The sequence below is a fragment of the Lethenteron reissneri genome, chromosome 43, assembly GCF_015708825.2.
Source record: "Lethenteron reissneri isolate LAM-NWPU_2019-01 chromosome 43, ASM1570882v1, whole genome shotgun sequence".
Taxonomy (NCBI): domain Eukaryota; kingdom Metazoa; phylum Chordata; class Hyperoartia; order Petromyzontiformes; family Petromyzontidae; genus Lethenteron; species Lethenteron reissneri.
In genome coordinates this window covers 12,547,376-12,571,232 of record NC_083821.1, presented here as the reverse complement: position 1 = coordinate 12,571,232, position 23,857 = coordinate 12,547,376, and the positions used below count along the sequence as shown (strand labels likewise).

The following is a 23,857-nucleotide window of genomic DNA, read 5'->3' as shown; positions in this document are numbered from 1 at the left end:
GGCTCTGCGCATGCGCCAACCACCCCTACCCAACATGGCGACCATCGCGCCCCGCGCGCGAGTTCCGGCCGCTGCTGCCTGCCAGCTCCCCGTGCGAGCGCCGCGTCCCGCGTGCAGCTTCATCAGTCCCAGGGCACCGTCGTAAGCGTCGCAGCTGCGACTACTCTGCGTTGCCAGGACAAGCAGCCGGTTCCATGAGATCCCACGACTGTCACGGCGGTTTGTGGGGGCCCTGGGGCACCGCAGCGCTACCCCCGTAGACGGGGGGGGGGGCGGGTCCTTTCAGGAGGAAGAATCCCGAGCTGCTGTGCGGCGGCGAGGAGACTTTGTGGATCGTTCTGTTACACTCCTGCGTGTGATGGCAGCAACAGCAGCAAAATGTTCTTCCAGAGCTGCTCAATGCCAGTGTGGAGGTCTGCTAGCCACTGAGATTGGGCTTCAGAAGACAGTTGTCGTTTTGCTATTCCTCTGTTGAAAGAGCGTAGAAAACAGTGGTTTCACTACAGTCTATAGCTCTACGAGTCTTGAGTCTCTGGGTTTACTATAGTTTGGCTTGCATGGCGACAATCTCACTGTGAATGAGATGTTGCGCATCCGCTTCTCGGTGTTCTGATTTGCGTTGATGGTTGCGCCAGTGTAGGAGTAGTCAAAGTCAGGAGGTGCGATGTTTGGGACTCACCATTGAGGTGCTTATTTTGGATGTTACAGATAGGGATGAGATTGGGACTTGGTTGTGCGCAAATGGTGTCATTGTCGAGGTATTATTTGACCAGTGGGTGTAAACTCGTGTAAACTGCGTTGCAGTTTGCATGTCTGCGGTCTCAAGTGTTCCGCCTACAATGCGCGTTGTGTTATTTAATATTCAGATTCTTTGAGTCTTTCGGTAAAGTCCCGTAGATGGTTCAAAGTTTGCATCTGTCAGTTTAATGTACGAGCAGCCTGCGGACCAGGCTGGAGCATAGCGACTGCCACTGAGCAGTAGATCACAGCACATCGACAACGAGTGGAGCGCCGGAAGGCGAAAGCACAGCAAGTTGGTGCATCTGCCGTTCATCTCACTCGACCCATGGCACTTGGGTCTATCCCGTAACCTCCTGTGGCCTTAACGCGCACTTAGCCTGGCACAAGCGCCGTGGTGACGTCACCGCAGCACATCACCGAAGGCGCCCCAGGTGGTTGATTACCGCACGTTTCTGTAGCAGAGGTGAGTCCGCTATCAATGATAACTCCCTAGAGTGGGGTCATAGCGAACTGGGCCACCACAAAAGGACATTGCTTCAAGGAACATCAGATCAGTTGTTAGCGCATTGGCAATGTGCTCAAAGTGCGTGCCCTCGGCAGTAACGGCTGTGTAATTTGCATATATATGAACCTAAAGGATTACGTACATGGTAAGTCACTTGTGTTATGTGTTAAGTAGTGACGGTGCTAGCACCGAGCATTGAGAGAGGTGGCTATTCATGATTCTCTGGCGGCTGTTAGCTATCACTTAGCATCGACCTCTCTTCCTCATTCAGCCGGATGAGAAGCAGCAGCATAAATGTACTGTGAGTGGTGGCTGCGATGTTAGAACACCATAGACCAGGAGTCGGCAACCTGCGGCTCTGAAGCCGCATGCAACTCTTGAAGGACCGCTTAGTGATGTTATTGATGAAGTACCCATCGTTTCGTATTCACTACATGCATTGCAGCTATTCAAATAATGAGTTGTCTATCCCCTGTAGTAGACCATGAACCACCCTAATGTGATACATTCAGAGGCCGGTTAACTTGCTGCCATAATGACTATCGTCACACTTACTGGGGTAATACCGACCTGGTAGAAAATCTGAATTGGTTGTTCTATGGATAGACTGGCCCCTTAGGGTGCCCACTATATGCATATGGAAAAGTGAAGTTTCAGTTTTCTGCGATCTCTACTCGTTATTCTTGGTGTAAAAAGTCAACAGCTGAGAAAGTTCTTGCACTGTGTCAATAATTTACAAGTTGCTCAGGATTCCTCCTATGCGTCTTTGCCATGGCTGTGTGTGTTGACTGTCGTGCGTTTTTCAACTTCGTTGGCGCAACTTGTCGGTGTAACAGGCAAGCTAATGAAGCAGCAGGAGGGGTTACCTTCAAAACAATAACCTTGAACTTTGAGAGGCACCCCGTACTGGCCTCCTGCCAGGACCAGAATCAGAGACGAGCACCTCCATGTGATGATGTATGTTGATGTGCACTCTACGTGTAGGATGTGTGATTATGTGCGATTATGTGCACGGTGTCCCAAAAGTCAAGACAAGATTATTGACTTAATTTTAACGCTGTCATTGAATTTTTTTATTGTTTATGCTTAAAGTTTGTTTTGTTTTTATCTATTAATAATCTTAGTTTTTTTTGTAAAGTAACGTAGATAGAAGAAGAAAAATAATAAGAAAGTGAATGAAAATAAAATAATAATATCGATTTCTTGACTTAAAGCTTTCGTGACTGCAGGAATTCATATTCTTTGGGTCTTTCGGTAAAGCCACGTAGATAGAACAATAATAAAAATCATCACGACGTTTCGATCGCAACACAAGCAATCGTCATCAGGTGAAACAAAAATTATAGCGGGAGAGCTGCTGAAGCAGGATGCTATATAGTTTTGAGATGGGTTTAGCCCAAGGGTAAGTGGGTGGGGCTAGAGATGGCTCCAGTTCACTACTAGGTGTTGATGGTCAGAAATACAATGAGCTCTATGGTGTAGAGTTTTGATGAGGGAATTCTTCTGGGATGGATGGTGGTGGGAGTCAGGTTTTAGGTAGGTATCCGTATGGGTGGCTTTCCTGTAGACAGTGTCCCATTGAGCCATCTAGTCTCTTTTTTATTAAAACAACCAAGAATGGTAACTCGCCATCCCTTTCCACCTCCATGGTGAATTCATTGGCTGGGTGTATGGAATTGATGTGGTTGAAGAATTGGCCCAGCGCTGGTAGGCCATGTGTAATCTAAAAAAATAAGTGCTAAATTAATTTCAAAAGAAAATGCATATATTAATGTTCATGAAAGTCAGTCTGAACATTTCACAGTCAGGTGGTGAACTTACAGCTCTTGCTCTGAACGTATATTAGCCATACGAAGGAGGAAGAGGTTTGGACATTTGTTAAATAAATGAAATAACCTTGTGATTTGGTAAAATAACTAAAATTACCCTATGCGATTTACAAATAAATATAATAACTTTGTGTCCTGACTTTTGGGCCACGCTGTATTTATAATGTGAGTATTTATAATATAATCACACTAGTTTGGGAATTGTGTGTTGCTATCCTTGACTTTAGGGAACATCTGCATTCGAGGGCAGCACTGAGCCACCCAGAGATCGCTGAGCCATGAATCCTGCAGAGCCTGGCTCGGAGACTGACAAGTGGATGCAGCAAGCGTTTAACATGGTACTCCTCTGCTGTTCAGGCCACTAGCATGCGGCAGCCACCACCACCAGCACACGTCCACTCGATTCCTCAGCACTGTTCATCATCTCAAATTGCATTGAGAACATGAATAGAGGGATAAGCTGGTTAGCAAATCCGAGCCAGTCATCCCTGCTTTTTAGTACACATTGGATGTTAATAACTTTTAAACAATGTGATACAAACATCCTTGCTAATCTTTTCCACAAAATATACTGTCCAGAGTATAGTCCATCAACAATGCAACAATTAAAACGTTTTAGTAACAGGACCCTGCGGGGTGGGCTGGTAGGAACGAATAACCAAAGAATATAAACATAATGTATTATTACACTTGTTAGCCAGGAAAGCCCCACTGAGTCTAAAGGTTTTGTAGGGTCCTGCCAAGTGTTTGCAGTAGGGGGCGATGTTGCTACACCTAATCGGATGATACGAAGGGAGAGTTTGAGGCCTAGTTCTAGGCTTTAGGCCTAGCTGTAGGCTTTAGGCCGCTGTGAGTTAATTTTTTATTTAAATGTTTTAATTATTAATGTAAAAGCTTTAAATGTAAATGTTTCTATTTAAAAACATCAGGGAATGTAACATTGTTAAACATTAACTCATTTTCACACACGCGGGGGTACGATACGAAGGGAGAGTTTGAGGCCTAGTTCTAGGCTTTAGGCCTAGCTGTAGGCTTTAGGCCGCTGTGAGTTAATTTTTAATTTAAATGTTTTAATAAAAAGCTATCTCAGGGAATTATAAGGGAATGTTACACTTGTTTAGCCAGGAAAAATGTTTTAATTAAAAGCTATCTCAGGGAATTAAAAAATGTTTTAATTAAAAGCTATCTCAGGGAATTATAAGGGAATATTACACTTGTTTAGCCAGGAAAGCGTCACTGAGTCTAAAGGTTTTTGTAGGGTCCTGCCAAGTGTTTGCAGTAGGGGGCGATGTTGCTACACCTAATCGGACGGACGGACGGACGATATAATCTATTGTAGGCTGGTTCACTTCGTTCCTACCAGTAAAAAATAAAATTGTCATTATCTCTTATCGTGGAGCCTGACTGAAACAGGAGACTGACATGACTTGTGTATGCATTAATTTATAATGGTCACCAACAATGCACAGTGTGATGTAGCACAGAGAGACATAGATTTCTCGGTTGAGTTAGTGGTTTTTGTGAAATAGGTTTGAAACTTGCAGAATACCACACTGCAGTGTTTCCCAACCTGTGGTCTGTTTAACCTCTGGTGGTAAGCATCGCTGTGGCAAGTGGTCTGCGGAACTGTTGCAGATTATATGAATTAGAGCCGTTTTACATTTAAAAAAATAGTATTGGTGCATGGTGGCATGGGAGGGATGTTTGAGGGTTGACAGTGGCCCACGTGACCTATAGAGATTGGGAACCACTGGCTTACCATTTAGCTGTAACGCGCAACAACAATAATGCAGAGCTAGAATGTGTGAAGCTGTTTTGGACGAGACTGTCTAACATAACTGTTCCGACATCACATAGTGTGGTATTTTCACTAAAAAGCCTCACACTTGCCCTAGGCAGCCCACAATTTTGGTCAAATGTTTTACTGTCAGGCAGCTAAGATTGAAAATTTGGCAAAATAGGGAAGAGCTTGAGATGTACTGTAATCTTTACCAGAAGTATTTTATTGAACAGAAACAAAAACGGGAAGGTACAGCATGCAATCAGAGGGGGTTATGTGGGGGGATGTGAGGCGTAAAGCATATAACGGAGTTAGGGACCCACACAGAGGGTGAACGTTATAAGTGGACAAGTCTTAGTGGAGGGGGAGATGCTTTAAGGAGTGTTGTGGGAGAGGCAAATGAGGGTGTGAGAGTGTGGTGTGTGTTGCGGAGGTTGGGTGACTCACAGGGGGAGGATCGGGGATGAGGGGGGGGAGCAGCCCTTAGACCATTCGTCCTCTAACTGTACTGGAGGCTGCAATCTTTAAGCAAGCATGTAGGACTATGGGAACAACTGTCTGCTTAAGAAGCTACATGAGACTTGGTCCTGTGTAGGATTATAAGGAAACCCATTAGCGTAGCTGGAGATGAAGTACGGTGCCATGGATGGCCATATTGGTTGGCCATCCATGACACTATGAACCCAGCTACCTAAGTTGGATTCCCGCTCACACCCAACATCGCTGATGATTATCTAGACGGTTCCTGGACCTTCCTGAGGTCAGCTCGGCCTTAAATCGGTACCATGTGTGGTATGTACACATCAGCACTGGGGAGACAAAGGGTTAGGGTGTGGTGCTGTCCACTATCCCCCTCATATGCCTGTCAGCTTTAATAAGGGCTCACTAACAGCAATTACTCCAACAGTCTGGAGTAATTGTGGGGGTTATGTGTGTGTGCAGGCACAAACGGCCCTGGCGCGGGGGGAGGTGCCAGTCGGCTGCCTCGTGGTGTACGCGGGACGTGTCATAGGGCGCGGGCGCAACCAAGTCAACGAAACAAAAAACGTGAGCTTGGCGGGACGACGTGCGGACACGCGGCTGGCACGCATTCCCTTTCGTATGTACGTTGAACTTATTTCGCACCATATGGAAATGTGACCCATGATGCTCTCGCCCAGGTCACATTTCCATATGTGCATGTGCACATTCCTTTGGTCAGTATACTGCTGGATGAGAGGGCCTTCTCGTGTCTGCACAGGTCATGAGGGTTATTCGACCATACTTTACCATTATGATCAGTGCAGATGTGTGCCCCCGGTTTCTTGCAAATGAGACTCTCCTGTTCTGGTGTGTTCTCACCTATGAAAACTGATTATAGGTGCAATGCAAGTTGTTTCTTTAAACGTTCGTTTGGAGTGATTCAGGCTTCAAATTGGAGCAGTTACGCAGTGGGCCAGCGGTAGCGCCTTCGCCGTTTGTTTAAAAATCAGCAGCCACCCTCATTATTATCGTGGTGTGTGATAGCGGAAATAATACCGTGCACTCTCTGCTTCACAGTAGTCGCTAATGAGCCTCTGGATGTAATTCGCAAGAGTTGGCCACTGTGCTGGCGTCTGGATCCGCATTCTCCAAATTGGAAAATTACGCCGCAAATTACTCGATTGGAATTCTACGCAGCAATTGTCGCCCCCCCCCCCCCCCCTTACTCGCAGACCATTCATCAAAATAACCATGAACTACGACGGTATATGAGGCAGACTTTCGTCATGAGCCATGATTGATCTACTCCTGGATGAAGGTTCCTCAAGCCATCGCCATCAGTCATGGTCTTTCAATCCAACATTCCATCCAGCTCACACACACAAGATGATTAAATCACTGCCATCTCTTCTTTGGCTGCCACTCCATTATTTTACTTGACCAATGGCCAGCAGAATCTCTTCGCGCAACTTGTCCTGAAAAATCCCACTTAGATCTTAGCAGTCAATATGATGTCCATACCTTGCGTACGTTCTCTAATCCACACGTCCCTCTTTCTGTTATCTGTGTACAGACTGCACAAAAGCAATACAGATACAATCGAGACAAAAAAACATTGGATCCTTGAATTTAAATTGTGGGGTGGAGGTGTGGATGGTTACGTGATCCGTGGTGACTCTACCCCCCCCCAACCCTGCTGCCAGGCGACGCGTCACGCCGAGCTGGTGGCACTGGACGAGGCGCTGGAGTGGTGCCGTGCCCAGGGCCTCGCCCCGGCTGGCGTGCTGCAGGCCTGCAGCCTCTACGTGACCGTGGAGCCTTGCGTGATGTGCGCCGCCTCCCTGCGGCTCCTGCGTATCCACCGTCGCCCGGCCGAGCGCCACCTCTGCTTTCCGTCGCCTCGCTCTGACTTTGGCTATCACAGCTCTGTCCGAAATGCTCGACCACTCGATCGCCACGCCATTGGGTTTAGTTGGCGTGGTCACGCCACCTCCCAGCCGCCGCTATAAGAGGTGAGGCCTCCACAATGTTATGGGCAGCTCCCCAGTCACGTGTAGTTGGGGCAGTGTGCAAACCAACACGGTGTCAAATGAGCATGCCAAATTCATCAGTCTATTAAGCCTGATTAAAGACAGTCTGGGGAAGATGAGGATCGCAAGGGTGGCCATTTCAAAATCGTATATTATATTAACAATTATATATTTATGTATTTTGTGTATTGTCCATGCCTCCGTATATAAAAAAATGTTTTGAGTCCCATCGGCCTATTGGCTTTTCAATAGGCCGATGCAGATATTTTTTTATACTTCTTCCTTCCTGTAAGGCTGTTCCAGCAGTAAGCGCACCGTAGGGTGCCTCATGGTCTCTCGCCTTGCACAATGTGAACACGTGGAGTGGAACACAGCTGCGCAGGCTCCTTGACCGCAAACCCCAGGATTGCCCCGCGTGGTCTGCGGCTGCCGGAACGAGCGCTTTGGGGGCTGCGGCTCCGTCATGAGCGTTCACTCAGCAGAGCTGCCCCACACAGGCTCAACGTTCCAGGTGTGAGCCAGGGAGGGTGTGCATCTGAAGCCCTGAGAAAAGGGCATTTGAACGGTGAAATGCGGAGGTGGAATGATACCATCACGTTGCCCTCGTCGTCACATAACAGAGGCATGCTTCTTCAGTGTCCGTGTTCGCGACCATTGGGGAACATCTGCCCTTGCTGCCTCAATGTGTCACTGCCTCCAGGATCTGTTCTATTCTGTGCTTCTTCCCTGATCTGTCTACTCCTCTTGCGCCATTCTGTGATATCGCTTTCAATCGATCAAAGTGTATTGGTCGCATAAACAGTTAAGCTGATGTTATAGTGGGTGCAGTGAAAAACTTAAGTTGTCAGCTTCACAACATTGCAATAGAATGTCTAACAAATAAACAACAAAAATTTGATTATTATTTTTCATCACGAAATTATCAAACAAATCCAAATTCCAAACCAAATAACACTATACAATAATCAAAATAACAATCTGCATATATGCTTGGGATGAATGAACACAAAGATAAACTATGAATTATATGTACAACAATATATATTCGCGTGAGCTCTGTCGAGTACACGGTATATGAATATGCAGTGTATCTCAACAGCTGATGTGCTGTTTTGCCACGGCCTCTGAAGCCTGTTGCTTGCAGCACCGTGCGCGTTGGCGTGGTTACATGTCTATAACATAAGATCTTTTGTCTCTTTATTATGGAGTAATTCGATATGCATTGTGGTGTATTTAGTAGCATATTAAATGCATGTGGTGTGATCAACGGCAACTCGTGGCCCAAGTTTGAGACTGCAACAAGCTTCACTTGGCCTTTTCAATTGTTTTAGGTGATGCCTGTTTGTGGCTTAATGGATGAATGGAATGTAAGGGCAGCACGACACAATTTGCCAACGCTGGGACACCCAACAGACCTGTTCTGCTAAGAGGCTGCACAGGCGCATGGTATGATCTAATGGAGCTGGTGTTGCCGCTGCCATCAATACATTTTCCTCTCCACGTGTTACCTGAGATTGGAAAATCCAGGGTGGACGGTGTCGTTTCCTCAGAGTGGAGTCATGAGCGCCTCCTGGGCATGGTTCAAATTGCATAAGTACACTAATTCCCAAGCTTGAGCAAGGCAGCAAAACGACAGTAAAACAGTCCCAGGCAACACAGTCCCTCAATAAAATTCCACATAAAAATTTAACTTTTGATAAATGGATAAGGATAAAAGTTATAAATCACATTTGCAAATGCAATTGTATCCAGCACTAATCATCTGCTTCAGTATATATTTTTAAGGAAGAGTTATGATGTGTGCTTTGTAAATGTTGTCATGTCCCATATGTGATGTGCAATACATTTTAAATATTGATATTTAAAATGCAGGAAAATATTAAGTGGCCCATGTGGTGTCAGAGGGCTGAGCTAGCACCACTCAGATCCTGGGTTCAAATCCAGGCAGCTGCCCTCCCGTTAAACCAGGCTATCAAGTGCAGTGTGTTGCTGGTCACAGTAGGGTCACCAGTGACTGCACAGAAAACCCATTCATTTGAAATAGTTTTTTTCACTTTTGGTTTTCTTCCATTTCTGAAAACAAAGCAGTCAGTTTCATTCACATGACACGATCACTTATTTTCAGGCTTCTCACCAAGCATGTGTCAGTGCTCCTCGTGGATACGAGGCCAGGTGAAGTGACTTTTCAAAAGTATATCCTCGACATCACTTTTTGGGATGGGTGTCAGTTTTCTGGGGCCTGACATAGGGGTGGTGCCTTGCACGCTGTGAGAGTTCAAAAGAAAAAATGTATCTTGTCTCATGATAACTCAATAGCATGATTATAATATAATTGGGGACAATAATACTAATAATAACATGAAGCACTGTAGCAACAGGCAATTTGCAACTAAGCGAGTTGGTGTGTAATGTGTGTGTGATGCAGTGTGTGTCAGGGGTGCGTTCCCAGGAGGCAGTGGACATGCTGAAAACCTTCTACAAAGGACAAAACCCCAATGGTCAGTGCTTCCACTACGCCAACCTTACACCTGCATTTCAAGCTGCTCTTACTAGTTTAACACGTAGGTTTTTGTGACCAATTTTATCCATAATACAGGTTTTTTTTGGTTAGATTGCGTAAATATATAAATGTGTTGTTAAACCCGCCACCACCCGACAGCCAATTAGTAAGGTTATTCACGTAAACGGAACATTCCAATTCGTTACTAGTGTAGAGGTGTTACGGGAGGGCGAACAAACACACCAGGGGTGGTTATGCCCGCACGCGGAAGGATGCTTACATCCACGTCCGCATCGTTTAGCCTGGGGGGCTGAAACGGCGCTGTGATCCCCCACGGCCCCACCCCTCGAGGGGGGAGTTGCTATATAAGGCGGTGAGCCGGTGGGCTCGGGGTTCAGTGTTTAGCTTAAACCAGTGAAGAAGGAAGACCGGCTAGATAGGCCCTGGGACTCCCCTGGATCGCTGTCCTTCTAAGGACCGACCAGGGCAAGCCAGTGGTGTGGCCCCGAGAGCCCAGAGCCGATGCTCTTGTAAGAGCCGGTCTGGGGACTCAGGGTGCCGTGATACCAGCTTGGCCAGAGCGGGATCAGCTAGCCTCCCCTAGCTCTGTAGTGGAGGACCTGGGAGTAGGCTAGCCGGGATAGAGATCGTGGGATCTCCCTGTTAGACGGGTGAAGGGGCCGATACCCCTTCGAGTGTTGTATACCTTGGCCTGTATAGAGTGGAACATTTAATAAATAAGTGTGCCTCCGACTACGTCGTCCAAGTCTCGTTGAACCTACTACACTAGTACAGCACACCGGTGTGTTGGAGTGTTTAAATATTATAAACTATGTTTTATATGGTCAAAAAGGTCGACTTACAATTGTCTTGGAACAAATTAAGCACTTTAACATGTATTTCCTATATTTGATTAGCGATCATTTCACTTAGCGATGTTTTTTGTGGAACCAATTAATATAATTAACTGAGGGACCCATTGCATTTCCATTTTTCACAAATAATTACCACAGCTTCATGTTCAGCAGCATTGGTCGGCCGTTGTAAGTTACAATCTGTGAGTACGGCGATTCGTGGGTTTCTCATGAAACCGTGATGACGTGTCACGCCATGTGTTCCACATACTGCTGCGCCGTAGCGTGACGTCATCGAGATGTTGATGCTCACTTCCACAAGCCCCGGTGTCACTTGCTCAGGCGGCGTTGCTTCTGTGAGGATTGCGCTGTTCATCCCCATGTAACGTGGCGTGATCTCTCTGTCGTTGTTGCAGCTCCAAATCCAAAGATCAAGAAGGGCAACCAGCATCCCAGTGACATCGCCTCCTCTCCTTCGCTCTCGGCACTGTGATGGTTCTACAGATGGTGGTCATTTCATGTTCATGGCTCATTCGGCTAAAGACCAAAGGGTTTACAACAATCTATGGTATGGCCATCATTTAACGAGTGGTGGTGGCAACAGCATATGCCTGTAGTCCAGCACTGTGGAGGCTAGGGTTGGTAGATCACACAAATATTGCGAAATTCCCTTCCCGTGGGTGTCAAACTGCAATATTCTGAGTTTAGGGTGCCAAGCTGAGGATATAGTAACTACTTCGCCTGGTATAAAGGAGGTTGTGGGTTCGATCCCACCTGTTTTATATTTAGATTTTGCTCATTCTCCCTGTGGTCATGTGGATTTTTCTCCAGGTCCTCCTGTTTTTCTCTCCACGTTTGGAAACATATGGCTGCTATACATTTCCACATGATAAGCCACTTCATTGAGCTATCACCTGTGACCAGGTCACTTCTGAAAAAGATCTCTGCCTTCGAGAGTGAGTGAATACTGTGCGGCATATTATACGTTGAAATTATTATCTGAGCTGTGATGCTCAACCACAAGTATCCCACTGCAGTAATTCACAATTATGTGACCGTTTGTGAAATTGATACTCTTCCATCTACTTTTGTGCAGAAAAAAATCCTAATTTATCATATGTAAATTTAACACTTCGGGTTCCGTGACTAATATCCATAATAAAGGTTTTTTGGGTTAAATCGCTTTCATATAAATGTGTCGTTAAACCACCACCACCTGACAGCCAACTAGTAAGGTTTAGTAAGGTTTAGTAAGGTTTGTCCCGTAGACAAAACATGCCAGTTTTTTTCTTGTTGTGGTTGTCCCACCTGATGACGATTGCTTGTGTTGCGATCGAAACTTCGTGATCTGTTATTTTTCTACCTACGTGACTTTACCAAAATAACCAAAGAGTATGGATTCCTGCAGTTACGAAAGCTTCAAATCAAGCTTAAAACATGCCAATTAGTTACTTCAGCACCGAAGTTATATGACTACATTAACCCCCCTCTCGTTTTCGCGCCTCATCGGCTCACAATGATGACACCACCTTTATTTAAGACCGAAACAGGAAGACTTCACAATTCTGGTAAATCGCCTGATGAGGCTGGTTATAATCACCAGCGAAACGTCGTACTCAAATTGTAAGTGGTTGTGGGTTTACTCTTAAACACACCGGTGTCTTGAAGAAGTAACTAATTAGCACGTTTTGTTGTCATGACAAACTTTACGAGTTGGCTGTGTCGCGTAGTGGTGGTTTAACACATTTACACGATCTAAACCAAAAAACCTTTATGTCTCTGCCAATTTGGTAAACTTGTATAACATTTGTAGAAGTTAAAATTGTTAAGTTGTACATACAACCCTTTTACAATAAACTCTCAGAAACGCAGATAAGGGGTATACTCATTGTGGTTTATTTTCTGATGAAAGCCCACGTGACAAGCCACAGCACGGGTTCGAGAGTCGCTTGGCTGGCGCATGGCAAAGCCGTGTTTGGGCATCTCCTGTGACGCGCGCTATCTGCCAGTAGGTGTGGCAATGGTACACGGCACAACTAACTGGTGGTTATTGTACAGTCTCTTGACGTTTAACATGAATTTTTAAATTCAGCTTTGAAGTGAATTGCCTCCTTAAAATCACACGTTTTTGGTTAGTTTTAGACCCTACGCTAAGCTTGAAAACAACGTTGCCCATTTGTGTTCATTGCTTTTAATAATGATGCTTGCTCTTAACTTCACACAAACTATGAGAGACTATGTATGTTGAACTTCTTTCGCATCGAACGTAGCTAACTGCTAATTGGAGATGCGAGAGTAAAATACCTTTCGATTTAAAGCTTTCTTGGTTTTTTCGGTAAAGTCACGTAGAAGGGAAATAATAAAATAATAAAAATATAACAAAATTTAATTTTCACGACGTTTTGGCCACAATGCAAGCAGCCGTCCTCAGGTGAAGAAATAGAGCTGTCGGAAAGACAGCGTCTTAATGAACACTGCTAAGCTCGGCATATAATCCCTATACACACGTGGCAGATTGTCATCTTCCAATTCGATCTGGTCACTTAGCATGGGATATTTATAATTATTTTGTATTATGTGATACGTGTTATCACAGCCTTTATTCGTAATGGCACATCCCTCTTGCTTTTCCAGATCCAGTGGTAGAAGTTCCACGTTTCTGTGGCCAGGTATTAGAAGTGATCTCAGAACGCGGTTCTCGCCATTGCATCCCACCCATGGTACAATACCCTAAGATGTCCTGGTTTTAAAATGTTTGATACGTGAACGGAGGGTAAGGGTCAGGAGGACCCCATATATGCTCTGCGTTCTCACACCCGAAACTCCCGCGAAGAGGGTAACAGACTGACTTTAACTGTTACCCACACATCTGTGGATGGAAAAGGCCATTTGAGATATATAGGCGAAATGCATGTCGGAATTCCATAACTTTGTCTGACCCAAAAAGTATTTTACAAAACACGCAGGTTACTGAAGAGTGGGTGTTGTCCACTTAATCGCAGCCAAAGTGAGAGATTAATACAGTGATAAGATCTTTATAAAGCTGTAGGCAGGCAGGCATGTTGGCTCACACCTGTAGGCCAACATTTTGGAGGCGCAAGAGTTGGATGATCTCAGATTTTGTGAAATTACAAAATTCACATGGCCATAAGGTGGCAACAGATGGCAGTAGAGTAAATGGTTTTGAGACTTAGTGAGGCTTTCCTGCACAAATGGCATTCAGGTGGCTGCTTTGTTGGTGCTGCTTTGCAGAAGCATTAATGCAGCCAACCGCAGATGTGGGTGGAGCCCCCCACCCACATCTGCCCCGAAAATGGCCATTCTCTTAAACTGGTGTCTTATGCATTTTTCAGCTTGAATGCATTGTTGCTGACAATGGCGTTGGCGTGTTTACAGCCCTGTTTTTGTGTCGTACTTGTTGACAGCGTCAATTACGGAGGTATGTTTCCGCACTTGTCCACGAGAGGATGCACACCACTCATTGTTGTAAGGGCTGGGGATTTTTTTATTCTTTCCATCCTGTATTGTACGCCTCTTCATCAATGGCACGGAAACTCGGACGGAGGGTTGGTTTGGGCATCGGCAACAATCGCCCCACCGAGCGCGGCCTGCGCCGTGGACGGGTCACCGCACCCTGGAGGGACGTGCCGTCCACGGGGTGCCTGGCGCATACGCTAGGGACACAGGGGGTGGGTGTGGTGACATTCGTGTTAATGTCAGGCAGTGAACCGAACTCCAGCCATCTCCGCTCGTATATATGTGTGTATGAACATGCGATATCATTGCATAGCGAGGTTTTCATACCAGGTTGGAGAGGTTGTGGAAGTTTCGTGGCTTTTTGTTAAAAGTCCAATTTCGAGCAGAGGGCCCCATTTACATTACAAGGCTTAAGGTGTAAAGCGTTTATTCGTCAATTCCCGCTGTACGTGTATAAGATGGGGTCACCAGAACTTGTACAGATAATACAATATCCATTTACCACCACCCTTTCTCTTCGCACCTGATTGACTTACAAGTGACCACATCACATGTATCCCTCTATTTAAGACAGAAACAGGAGGATTTCTCCACAACTCTGGCTGCCGCCTGATGAGGCTGGATGTAATTACCGGTGAAACGTCATATCAGAATGGTAAATGTAGTGGGTTTACTCTCCACACTGGTGTGCTGAACTAGTAATGAATTGGCATGTTTTGTTAACATGACAAACCTTACTAATTGGTGGTGGGGGTTTAATGACACATTTACGCGATATAACTTTTATACTATGCACAATATGCAATACATTTTACCGTATAATTTTGTTACGATTCGGGACTTGAAAAAAAACTTTACATGTTTTTCAATCACAGTGCGGCCTTAAAAAGAAAGTGATATAATAGGCAACGTTTCGGGCCAATGACCCTTTTTCACAGCACACAGGGAGGCCAGCGAGGCAGTCTATAAAGGTGGCCAAGACTAATCAAAGGGTTGCCCTAAACGTAAGGTTGGGAAAGGTATTGGAGGTAGCGTCGTCACTGCTCATTGAATACCTCCTGAGGACAATTCGCGTTGGAAAGCACGACAGGGAATGTTACAGTATCCGTGCATATGCGTGGACTTTCTTCGTTGTGTAATAAGACTCTTTGAGACGACTTCTGGATACGTCTTTTATTCACTTTGGGTTACATCTACTTCACGCTGCTGGTAGACAACGTGAAGGGACAGATAGACCGAGAGAGACGCACTGCCACGTGGCAACTCGGAGCCCCGCTCTCGCGTGGCTCCTTCCTCCGTTGGTTTCCGTTCTGACCACGTGTCATTCCTCTCTACCCCTATTTAATCCCCGGGTCACGTGGTACGCTTCAGCCAATCCTCGTTAGCCTGCGTCGAATCTTCCAGGCTCCCTCGTCAGCTCCCGGGACCACACCCCTGACTCATCTCCCCATTGGCTGAGGCCAAAGCCAGCAGAACCAATCTCCATAGCTGTCACCCTTCCATCACGTCAGGGCCATGCCCCCAGGCTTCCCCCCATTGGCTGTAAACCAGGACCGGCAGAGCCAATCACCATGACAAGGTGTGATACGTCAGTGAGCCGGATATTCTCATATACATCACCCCCCCCCCCCCCCCCGGTGTAAAAAGTCAGCCGTCTCGGCTGGGAAAAGGGTGACAAGCCGAATCCAATTTAAATAATTATTAGGGCGTCTGAGACACATTAACAAGGTAAAGGGGAGGAGTAGGCGTCTACGCGCCGAGGAATTCAACCTTATTAACAACAAACATACATTAGGGCACCCCTGTAGCGCAGTAACAACAGGGTAACAGACCGCAAAGCAATCATAACTAACGAAACGGAAGAGATTTCGACCGCGTACGTGACGCAGGACCCTCTTCGTTTTTCGCGCATGGTCGCCTCGCCGTCCGATCTGCAGGAGGTGTTTGCCGTGAAGAAGAAGAAGAAGAATGTTCGGTTTCGGTTGTATCCGGGATAGGTCCCGTTGGACGTCCGGGGTCTCGTCCCTCAAAACCAGTTCATCTGCGGGGGGTACAACACAGCCCCGCTGGGGATCAACGGGCGAGGCAAGTGGCACATTCGGCACGCCAGACCCCGGCAGGTCAACAAGTGGAGATGAGGGGCCAGCGCGCGGGTCAACGTAGGGTTTGAGTCGCGACGAATGGACATACCAACGGCGTTTTCTGTACTGGACGCGAACACTCTGGGGGTTACGAATGTCCACCAGCCTCACAGGCCCCCGCCAAACCCTGTGCAGTTTAGGGGACGTGCCTATTGGCACCTGAGGGCAATGGAGCCATGCCAGATCGCCCACCGACTAGGGCATGTCAGTTCGCGATCGACGCGCATACCTCTTGTTCCTTGCCTGCGTACGGGCCGTCGCACATCTGGCGGCCTCTCGCGCCTCTGTAACCCATTTAAGTGAGTCCCGTACGTGATCAGGTAAGGAAGGGGACGGTTTTTTACCCGCCGTACCCAGTTGCACATCAATCGGGGGTACATTCTCATGGCCATACATCAGGAAAAATGGTGAATATCCTGTGGATGCATGCGAAACCATGCGGTATGCCGCCAGGACGCCCGGTATGCGCAAGTCCCAATCGGTTTGTTTTTCACTTTCCGTGTGACAAAGCATGGCCGAAAGGGTGAGGTTAAACCGTTCCACCATGTCATCCGTTTGCGGATGGTAAGGGGAAGTGCGGATTTTCTTTGTGCCCAACGCAGTGAAAACATCCTTGAGCAATTTTGAGGAGAAGTTACGTCCCTGATCTGTGAGCAGCCCTTCGGGTGCTCCTTTATCCATGACATAACCATTAAAGAATGCCTCGGTGATGGACGTGGCCGTTTGGTCAGGCAGAGGCCAGGCCATAGGCCATCGAGAAAAATATTCGACGTCGACCAAAAGGTATTTGTTGCCCCTAGCCGATGGAGGGAACGGGCCCAGGATGTCCAGAGCAACTAGTTCATTGATACGGGACACCTCAATCAAACGCAATGGTGGAACATAATGTTGCCGAGGCGGTTTCCTCTTCGCACAATCATGGCATGACCGGACAAAGTGACATCTGCCGTCATGCCGGGCCAAAATAAATCCTGCTGCATCACGGCCAACATTTTCTGCACGCCGAGGTGCATCAATTTGTCAGCGTACAGAGCGCGGAGCAGGTCGTGGCGAAGGGATTTCGGCACGACCAGGCGTGAACGGTCATACAATCCATCAGTACACATCAATAGTCCCGCCTGGCCCCGGAACATCTGCCATTTCCATTCTGCAAAATGAGATCTCGGTTTCCCGATCAGTTTCCGCAGCGGAGCCAGAGAGGCATCGGCCTCCTGCTCGCGTAGCCACACCGAGTGCGGCAAATGCAGCGTATTGTCGGCGTCAACGGGTACACCCTGGCCTTCATCGTTCGACATCGCCCCCATAACCGGACAGGGCGAGGTAGGTAGCGCTGCACAGCGGTGCGTACCCGTCAGACAGGCGCAGGGAGGAGTTGAGGGCAACCTGGAGAGAGCGTCCACGTTGCCATGGCGAGTACCCTTGCGGTACGTGATCTCGAAGGAAAATTCCTGTAATGATTCCAACCACCGAGCCAATTGACCCGATGGTTGTTCCAATTTCAACGAATATTGCAAGGCCGCGTGGTCAGTGCGCACGAGGAATTTCCTTCCATACAGGTACGGCTGGTACTGGCGAACAAAATGTACTATTGCTAACAGTTCCCGTCGCGTCACGCATTATCGCGTTTCGGCAGGGGACAGAACCCTGCTGCCGTATGCCACCACTCGCTCGACCCCGTCTTTCCATTGCGACAAAACGGCTCCTATGCCGATATCGCTAGCATCTGTGTCAAGGATGAATGGCTGAGAAAAGTCCCGGTAGTCGAGCGTTGGCGCGGTGGCGAGGTGATCCCGAAGAGATTGAAAAGAGCGCTCCTCTTCCGGGCCCCATTTAAATCTCTGATTTTTCCCCGTCAGAACATGCAGTGGCTTAGCCAGTGTCGCGAAGTTCTTAACAAAACGGCGATAGTAGGATGCGAACCCAATAAACCGCCGTACGTCACCCACCGAAGTGGACGTGGGCCACTCTCGGACACACGCCGTTTTCTGTGGGTCCGTGGACACACCGTCCGAGCTGATGATGTGACCCAAGTATCGGACAGACCGTTGCAAAAGGTGGCACTTTTTCGGTTTAAATTTTAGGTCAGCCGAGCGCATCCTCTGAAAGACAGTCTCGCGTTGGAGGTGTTCCTCGAACGTGTGGCTAAATACGATGATATCGTCCAAATATATTATGCATGTTTCCCACTGCAGCCCCTCTAGCACCAGTTCCATCAACCGTTGGAACGTCGCCGGTGCCGCATTCAAGCCCATAGGTAAGCGGTTAAATTCAAAGAGGCCTTGTGGCGTGCGGAACGCCGTTTTAGGTTTGGACGCGTCATCGAGGGGAAGCTGCCAAAACCTCGACGACAGGTCGAGGGTGGAGAAAAAATTTGCCCCTGACAAAGCGTCCAACGAGTCGTCCATCCGTGGCAAGGGGTATGCGTCTGCCATGGATATCTTATTCAATCTGCGGAAATCTACACAAAACCTCGTTCCACCATCCTTTTTCTTAACCAGCACCACCGGCGCGCCCCAAGGACTGTTGGACGGCGAAATTATTTTGGCCGCCAACATGTCGTCCACCGCGCCGTGCACGTGTTCCCTTTCAGCAGGGCTCATGCGATGCGGGTGCATACAAATCGGTCCCACCGCACCGGTGTCAATATGGTGCGACAAGAGTGAGGTATGGCCGAGATCCAAATCGTTTTTACTGAAAACGTCAGCATACTGTAACAACAATGAATGCAAAGCGTTCCTTTGCGTGGTCAACAAAGATGTATTTTCCCCGCACAAATCCGCGATCCATCGATCCTGTGAACGACCATAACGAGGATCATCAGCGGCTATTTTAGTGGTTGGTTTACCCTCAAAGCTGGTGAAATCGGTAGTGGCGTGAGCCAATACCGATCCAGCCGGAACGACCCGGTTCGGGCCCCCATTCAACACTTGTATGAACGGGGCCTGACCCGGCCGAACGATAGTTTGAGCCGCTACCAGGGAAAAAGATTTAGCCACCGAATTCGACGGGGATAACAGCACACCCGTCGCACCATCCGCAGCATCCAAAGGTTTCCGGTAACGCTGCGGAATAAGCATCTGCGAGCCCGACAGCACCTCTACCGTGGCAGCAACAATGGCGTTAACTGCGTTACCCGGGGGCAAACGGCCCAGCAGGGAAGGCAGGAACGACATCCTATGGCCCCCTGGCATTTCTAAGCAACCTTGATCGACAAGTATCTTAACTGGCATGCGGCGCAAGAAATCAGTGCCTAATAGGCATGGGACGGCCAATGAGCGAGAAATCAACACTGGTCCCTCCGCGGTAATATTACCGATAGCAATGCGCACATCAACTTGCCCGAAAATACCCATGCTACCCCCATTAGCAGCAACACACGCGTCATTAACCGGTCGGATCCATGACGTGGGAATAGACAGGAGATGAAAAATGACATCGGAAATGATGGTGGCAGACGCGCTCGTGTCCACCAAAATACGGACATCGATCTCATCGATGGTACCTCGTACCGTCGATGAGCCTGACGCGGCAGCTACCACTCTACGGGCCAATTTTTTCCATTGCGTATTAGAGTGTGGCATCGACACAGGTGTACAACAATTTCCGTCCGGAGCGCAAATATGCGTGCGAGTGGATGGGTGATGTGACAAGGCCTGCCGGGTGTCCGATTTGTGCCGACTCGCCCGAGGGTGTCGTGGATCCGCGCCCGGTGGAGGAGATGGAAGGTGACTCGACGGAAGCGGAGAAGGCAGAGGTCGGCAGCGGCAATCCCGAGCGAAATGGCCCCGTCGGCCACACTTGAAGCACGTGGCCGTCGTCCGGCGGTCGCTCGTCCCGGCCCCTGCACGTGGTTGACCCGTATCATCACGCTGGTCGCGCAGCCGGCGTCTCGGGACCCAGCGCGGAACAGCAGCCATCACCTCGTCGTCGCCGGAGTCATCAGAGCAGTGGACGACCCGCCGTGGAGACCATCCCAACGGTGGACCGTCTATTTTGGGGTTCCCTGTCCATGCCGCCATCTGATCCCAGCGCTTCAGATTGAACTTAGCGTCCAAGCAGCGCGCCACCCATCGCGACGTGAGCGGTTCGTGGCCGCATACCGGCAGCGAGATGTTCAGTTCCTGGGATAGCTCAAGCATTCGGGAAAGGATGAGAGGATTCAGGAGATCAGCCGTCGAGTCGGGGTAGGCGGCCATGGCCAACGCTAACAGCGCCCCCCGGTAGGCCAAGGGCGATTCCTCTGGTCCTCGACGACGTGACATAAATTTTCTGGTAGCCGCCGTCGGCGGGTCGTAAAACTCCGCCATCTCTGTGAAAGCATCACGTAGCGTATTCTTCTTGGTCGCCGGGATGGATCGGAAGACCGCCAGGGAGACATCATCCAGCAGCATGGGCAGCGCCTCCAGTGCCTCTGCCTCCGTCCATCGAACGGATCTAAAGGCCGACTCGAAGCGCCACGTGAAGGCACTCCAATCGCCCCCGGCGATAAATTCCTTAATTTGAGGAAGATGATGTCCGCGGTGAATGGTCGACGCCTCGAGCGTCTCTATTCCCGTTTCCCGCGTTCCTCGCGTCTCCGTCAAAATGGCGTCCGGTGACCGCATGGCGACAGCCCCGCCCAAGATGGCGTCCGGCAGCTCCATCACGGCCGCCCCGTCCAAGATGGAGGCCTCTCCCCGCGCGGCAGGAGCAATGGCGGACGTCGATACCCGCTGCAAATCTTGGTCCTCGGCAGTCGGCTGAAACCCCGGCGGCCGACCCAGGGCCGTTGAGGATGCGACCGCCGTCACCAGACTCAGCAAAATCGTGCGGAGTGACTCGATCTGCTCTGCCATTAGCCGCCATCCTTTGTCCGCATTTGAGGCCGTCGCTTCTGCAGCCTGTCGGCGATGAGCGGCGCCGAGGAGAGCAGCAGCCGGAGGCAGAGGATCCGTAGCTCCCAGCAGTTCGTCCTCGTCCATCTCAGCTTCTTCCTCCGATGGAGGGTCCGGTGGGTTCTTCTTTCTGAGGTGCTTGGACATCTTGAAGATCGTCCAAACGGTCCCAGAAGAAACTTCTGACACCAATGTAATAAGAATCTTTGAGACGACTTCTGGAATCCGTCTTTTATTCACTTTGGGTTACATCTACTTCATGCTGCTGGTAGACAATGTGAAGGGACAGATAGACCGAGAGAGACGCACTGCCACGTGGCAACTCGGAGCCCCGCCCTCGCGTGGCTCCTTCCTCCGTTGGTTCCCGTTCTGACCACGTGTCATTCCTCTCTACCCCTATTTAATCCCCGGGTCACGTGGTATGCTTCAGCCAATCCTCGTTAGCCTGCGTCGAATCTTCCAAGCTCCCTCATCAGCTCCCGGGACCACGCCCCTGACTCATCTCCCCATTGGCTGAGGTCAAAGCCAGCAGAACCAATCTCCATAGCTGTCACCCTTCCATCACGTCAGGGCCATGCCCCCAGGCTTCCCCCAATTGGCTGTAACCCAGGACCGGCAGAGCCAATCACCATGACAAGGTGTGATACGTCAGTGAGCTGGATATTCTCATATTATAGTTGTTTGAGGTGATGCTTGGTATTGGATAGCGTTGTTGTGGATTGTGGAATGTTCTCCTGGTACCCCATGTCTTCCTGTCTGCGTGCGTCTTTGTGTCAGAGTTGCATTACCGTATGGCCCACGCATCTGTGCCTCCCTATATCTGTCAGTGTATGTAAGAGATGTGCCAGAGATGGATTCACGATGTGGCTGTATAAACGTCCTAGAATTGACGATGATATTATACTCAGTATTGGTGATGATGATGCTGCTCATGTTTTTCATGACAGTGATGCTTGTAGGAGTGATACTCAGGATATGGATAGTGATGGTGAGAATGAGGATGATGGTCTATCACGACAGAAGTCAGGGCCTCTCCATCTCAGGCAACCTCATTAGTGACAGTGTTGACGGTGGTGGTGGTGGTATTGAAATTGTACCTCTGACAATGAATCGTTGAGCAGAGACCGTATATCGAACTTCTTTCGCACCGTCCATAGCAAACCGTGCTAATCGCTGGATAACTGCAGCACACACCTCTCATTCATGTTTAAAAGGAGCACATGCAAATTTTCATCAATATTAATCACTCAATATAGTCTGCTGTTGCTGATTAAGTTTCCAAATTGTTTGGCTTTGTTATGTTTGTAGTTCATAACCGTTTCTCCAGTGATGCGACTCCCCCTTTGTAATTCGTGCTAACGCGCTCATGATGTAATAATGACATGACGGAAGAAACCGCACATACTCTGACATATCACGGCGTTCAGAGAGGGAGTTGTGTTCGCGCGCTGTTGGAGGAATTTAAACGCGTTTCCGACTTCATTTTCGGCGGCGCAACTGGCCGCTCGCATCTTTTTGCACTTTTCATCATCCCATTGCTATTTTTAGGTTCCATTTCGCAAACGTCAAAATACAATGGCCTTACGTGCGAACACGCCACGTAAGAATGGAGTTGTGAAAATGGGATTTAGGAGCGGGTGGTGTGGTGAGCTTTATTGCTGTCATGTATAATTCAAACGTACACGCAGGACCGCATGACCCCCCCCCCCTCCTGTCAGCCTTCCCCCCCATCATAGCACACGGGCGCATACTGCCCCCATCCCTGCTCTCGCGGCGAAAATAAGCTGTAACCACGGTCAGGTTCGTGCTCATTTCCAAGTCTAACTTTAATCCTGCCGTGTGTTGAGGTTATGAAGGTGGTGTAGGAGCAGCGGCCAGCCACCTATAAACAAATATGAATGCGTCCACGAACAAGGTTAGATAACAGTAATAATAATTTGCTTACTTATCCAGGAAAGCTACGATGAGTAGTAGGACTTATTTACAGGATGGTCCTGCGTTGGGTTTTTTATTTTATGATGTTTTCAGCCAATTTTGTGACGAGGTGTTTTTATGTTCGTTTACAGCATGTATGTATATTGAACTTCTTTCGCACCATACGTAGCCAATTGTGCTAATCTGCGGTGCGGACGGAGCATATGTGTAGTGACAGAATCGGTCACTTGGCAGCATAGCGCTTGTTGCTGGCAGGGAAGGGGATCTGCAGTTACAGCAACCCTGATTGACAGCCGGTCGCATGATAGACCAGAGAGAGCGATGTCGGAGAAAGGGTACGGAAGGGGCAGATCAAGAACCTGCTAGTGGGTTTCAAAAGGGGGGCGTGGCCAGGGCGGAGCCAGGCCACGCTGACAGTACAGTATAAGAGGGGCCCCGGGAGGTGACCTTGGGGCTGTCATTTGGAGTGGGATCCCGTCGTGCTGCTGGAGTTTTCATCGCCATCACCGTCTTCACCATCTCGACGTTGCCAGTCAGGCAGTCTGCCAGCTGTCCTGTCTGGGGACCGTAGTTGCTAAAGTGTGAACTGTTAAGTCTGTTAATAAACAGAGTGCCTCCTACTCTTAGTGTCTCCGAGTCAGTCACTACATATGTATAGCAAAGTAAATATCACATTTTTCAATGCTTTACCAAGCTAATCCATGCACTTTACGGGCCGGGAATGTGTTT

At 48.6% G+C, this 23,857-nt stretch overlaps 1 protein-coding gene across 4 annotated transcripts; it reads left to right on the top strand.

Annotated features, from left to right (window-relative positions):
* Window positions 1-9: 9 nt before the first annotated feature.
* Window positions 10-23,657, top strand: ADAT2 (adenosine deaminase tRNA specific 2). Of its 4 annotated transcripts, XM_061569409.1 has the most exons (8): window positions 266-1,204; window positions 2,083-2,203; window positions 3,303-3,413; window positions 5,798-5,902; window positions 7,021-7,171; window positions 7,752-7,858; window positions 9,773-9,845; window positions 11,118-23,657. In XM_061569409.1, the coding sequence occupies exons 3-8, from the start codon at window positions 3,354-3,356 to the stop codon at window positions 11,192-11,194; spliced, it is 573 nt and encodes a 190-aa protein (XP_061425393.1). In that variant the 5' UTR covers window positions 266-1,204; window positions 2,083-2,203; window positions 3,303-3,353; the 3' UTR covers window positions 11,195-23,657. The 4 variants fall into 4 exon arrangements, with proteins under 4 accessions (XP_061425392.1, XP_061425390.1, XP_061425393.1 ...); XM_061569408.1 differs by lacking the exons at window positions 266-1,204; window positions 2,083-2,203 and adding an exon at window positions 10-141; XM_061569406.1 differs by lacking the exons at window positions 266-1,204; window positions 2,083-2,203 and adding an exon at window positions 47-219.
* The last annotated feature ends 200 nt before the right edge of the window (window positions 23,658-23,857 follow it).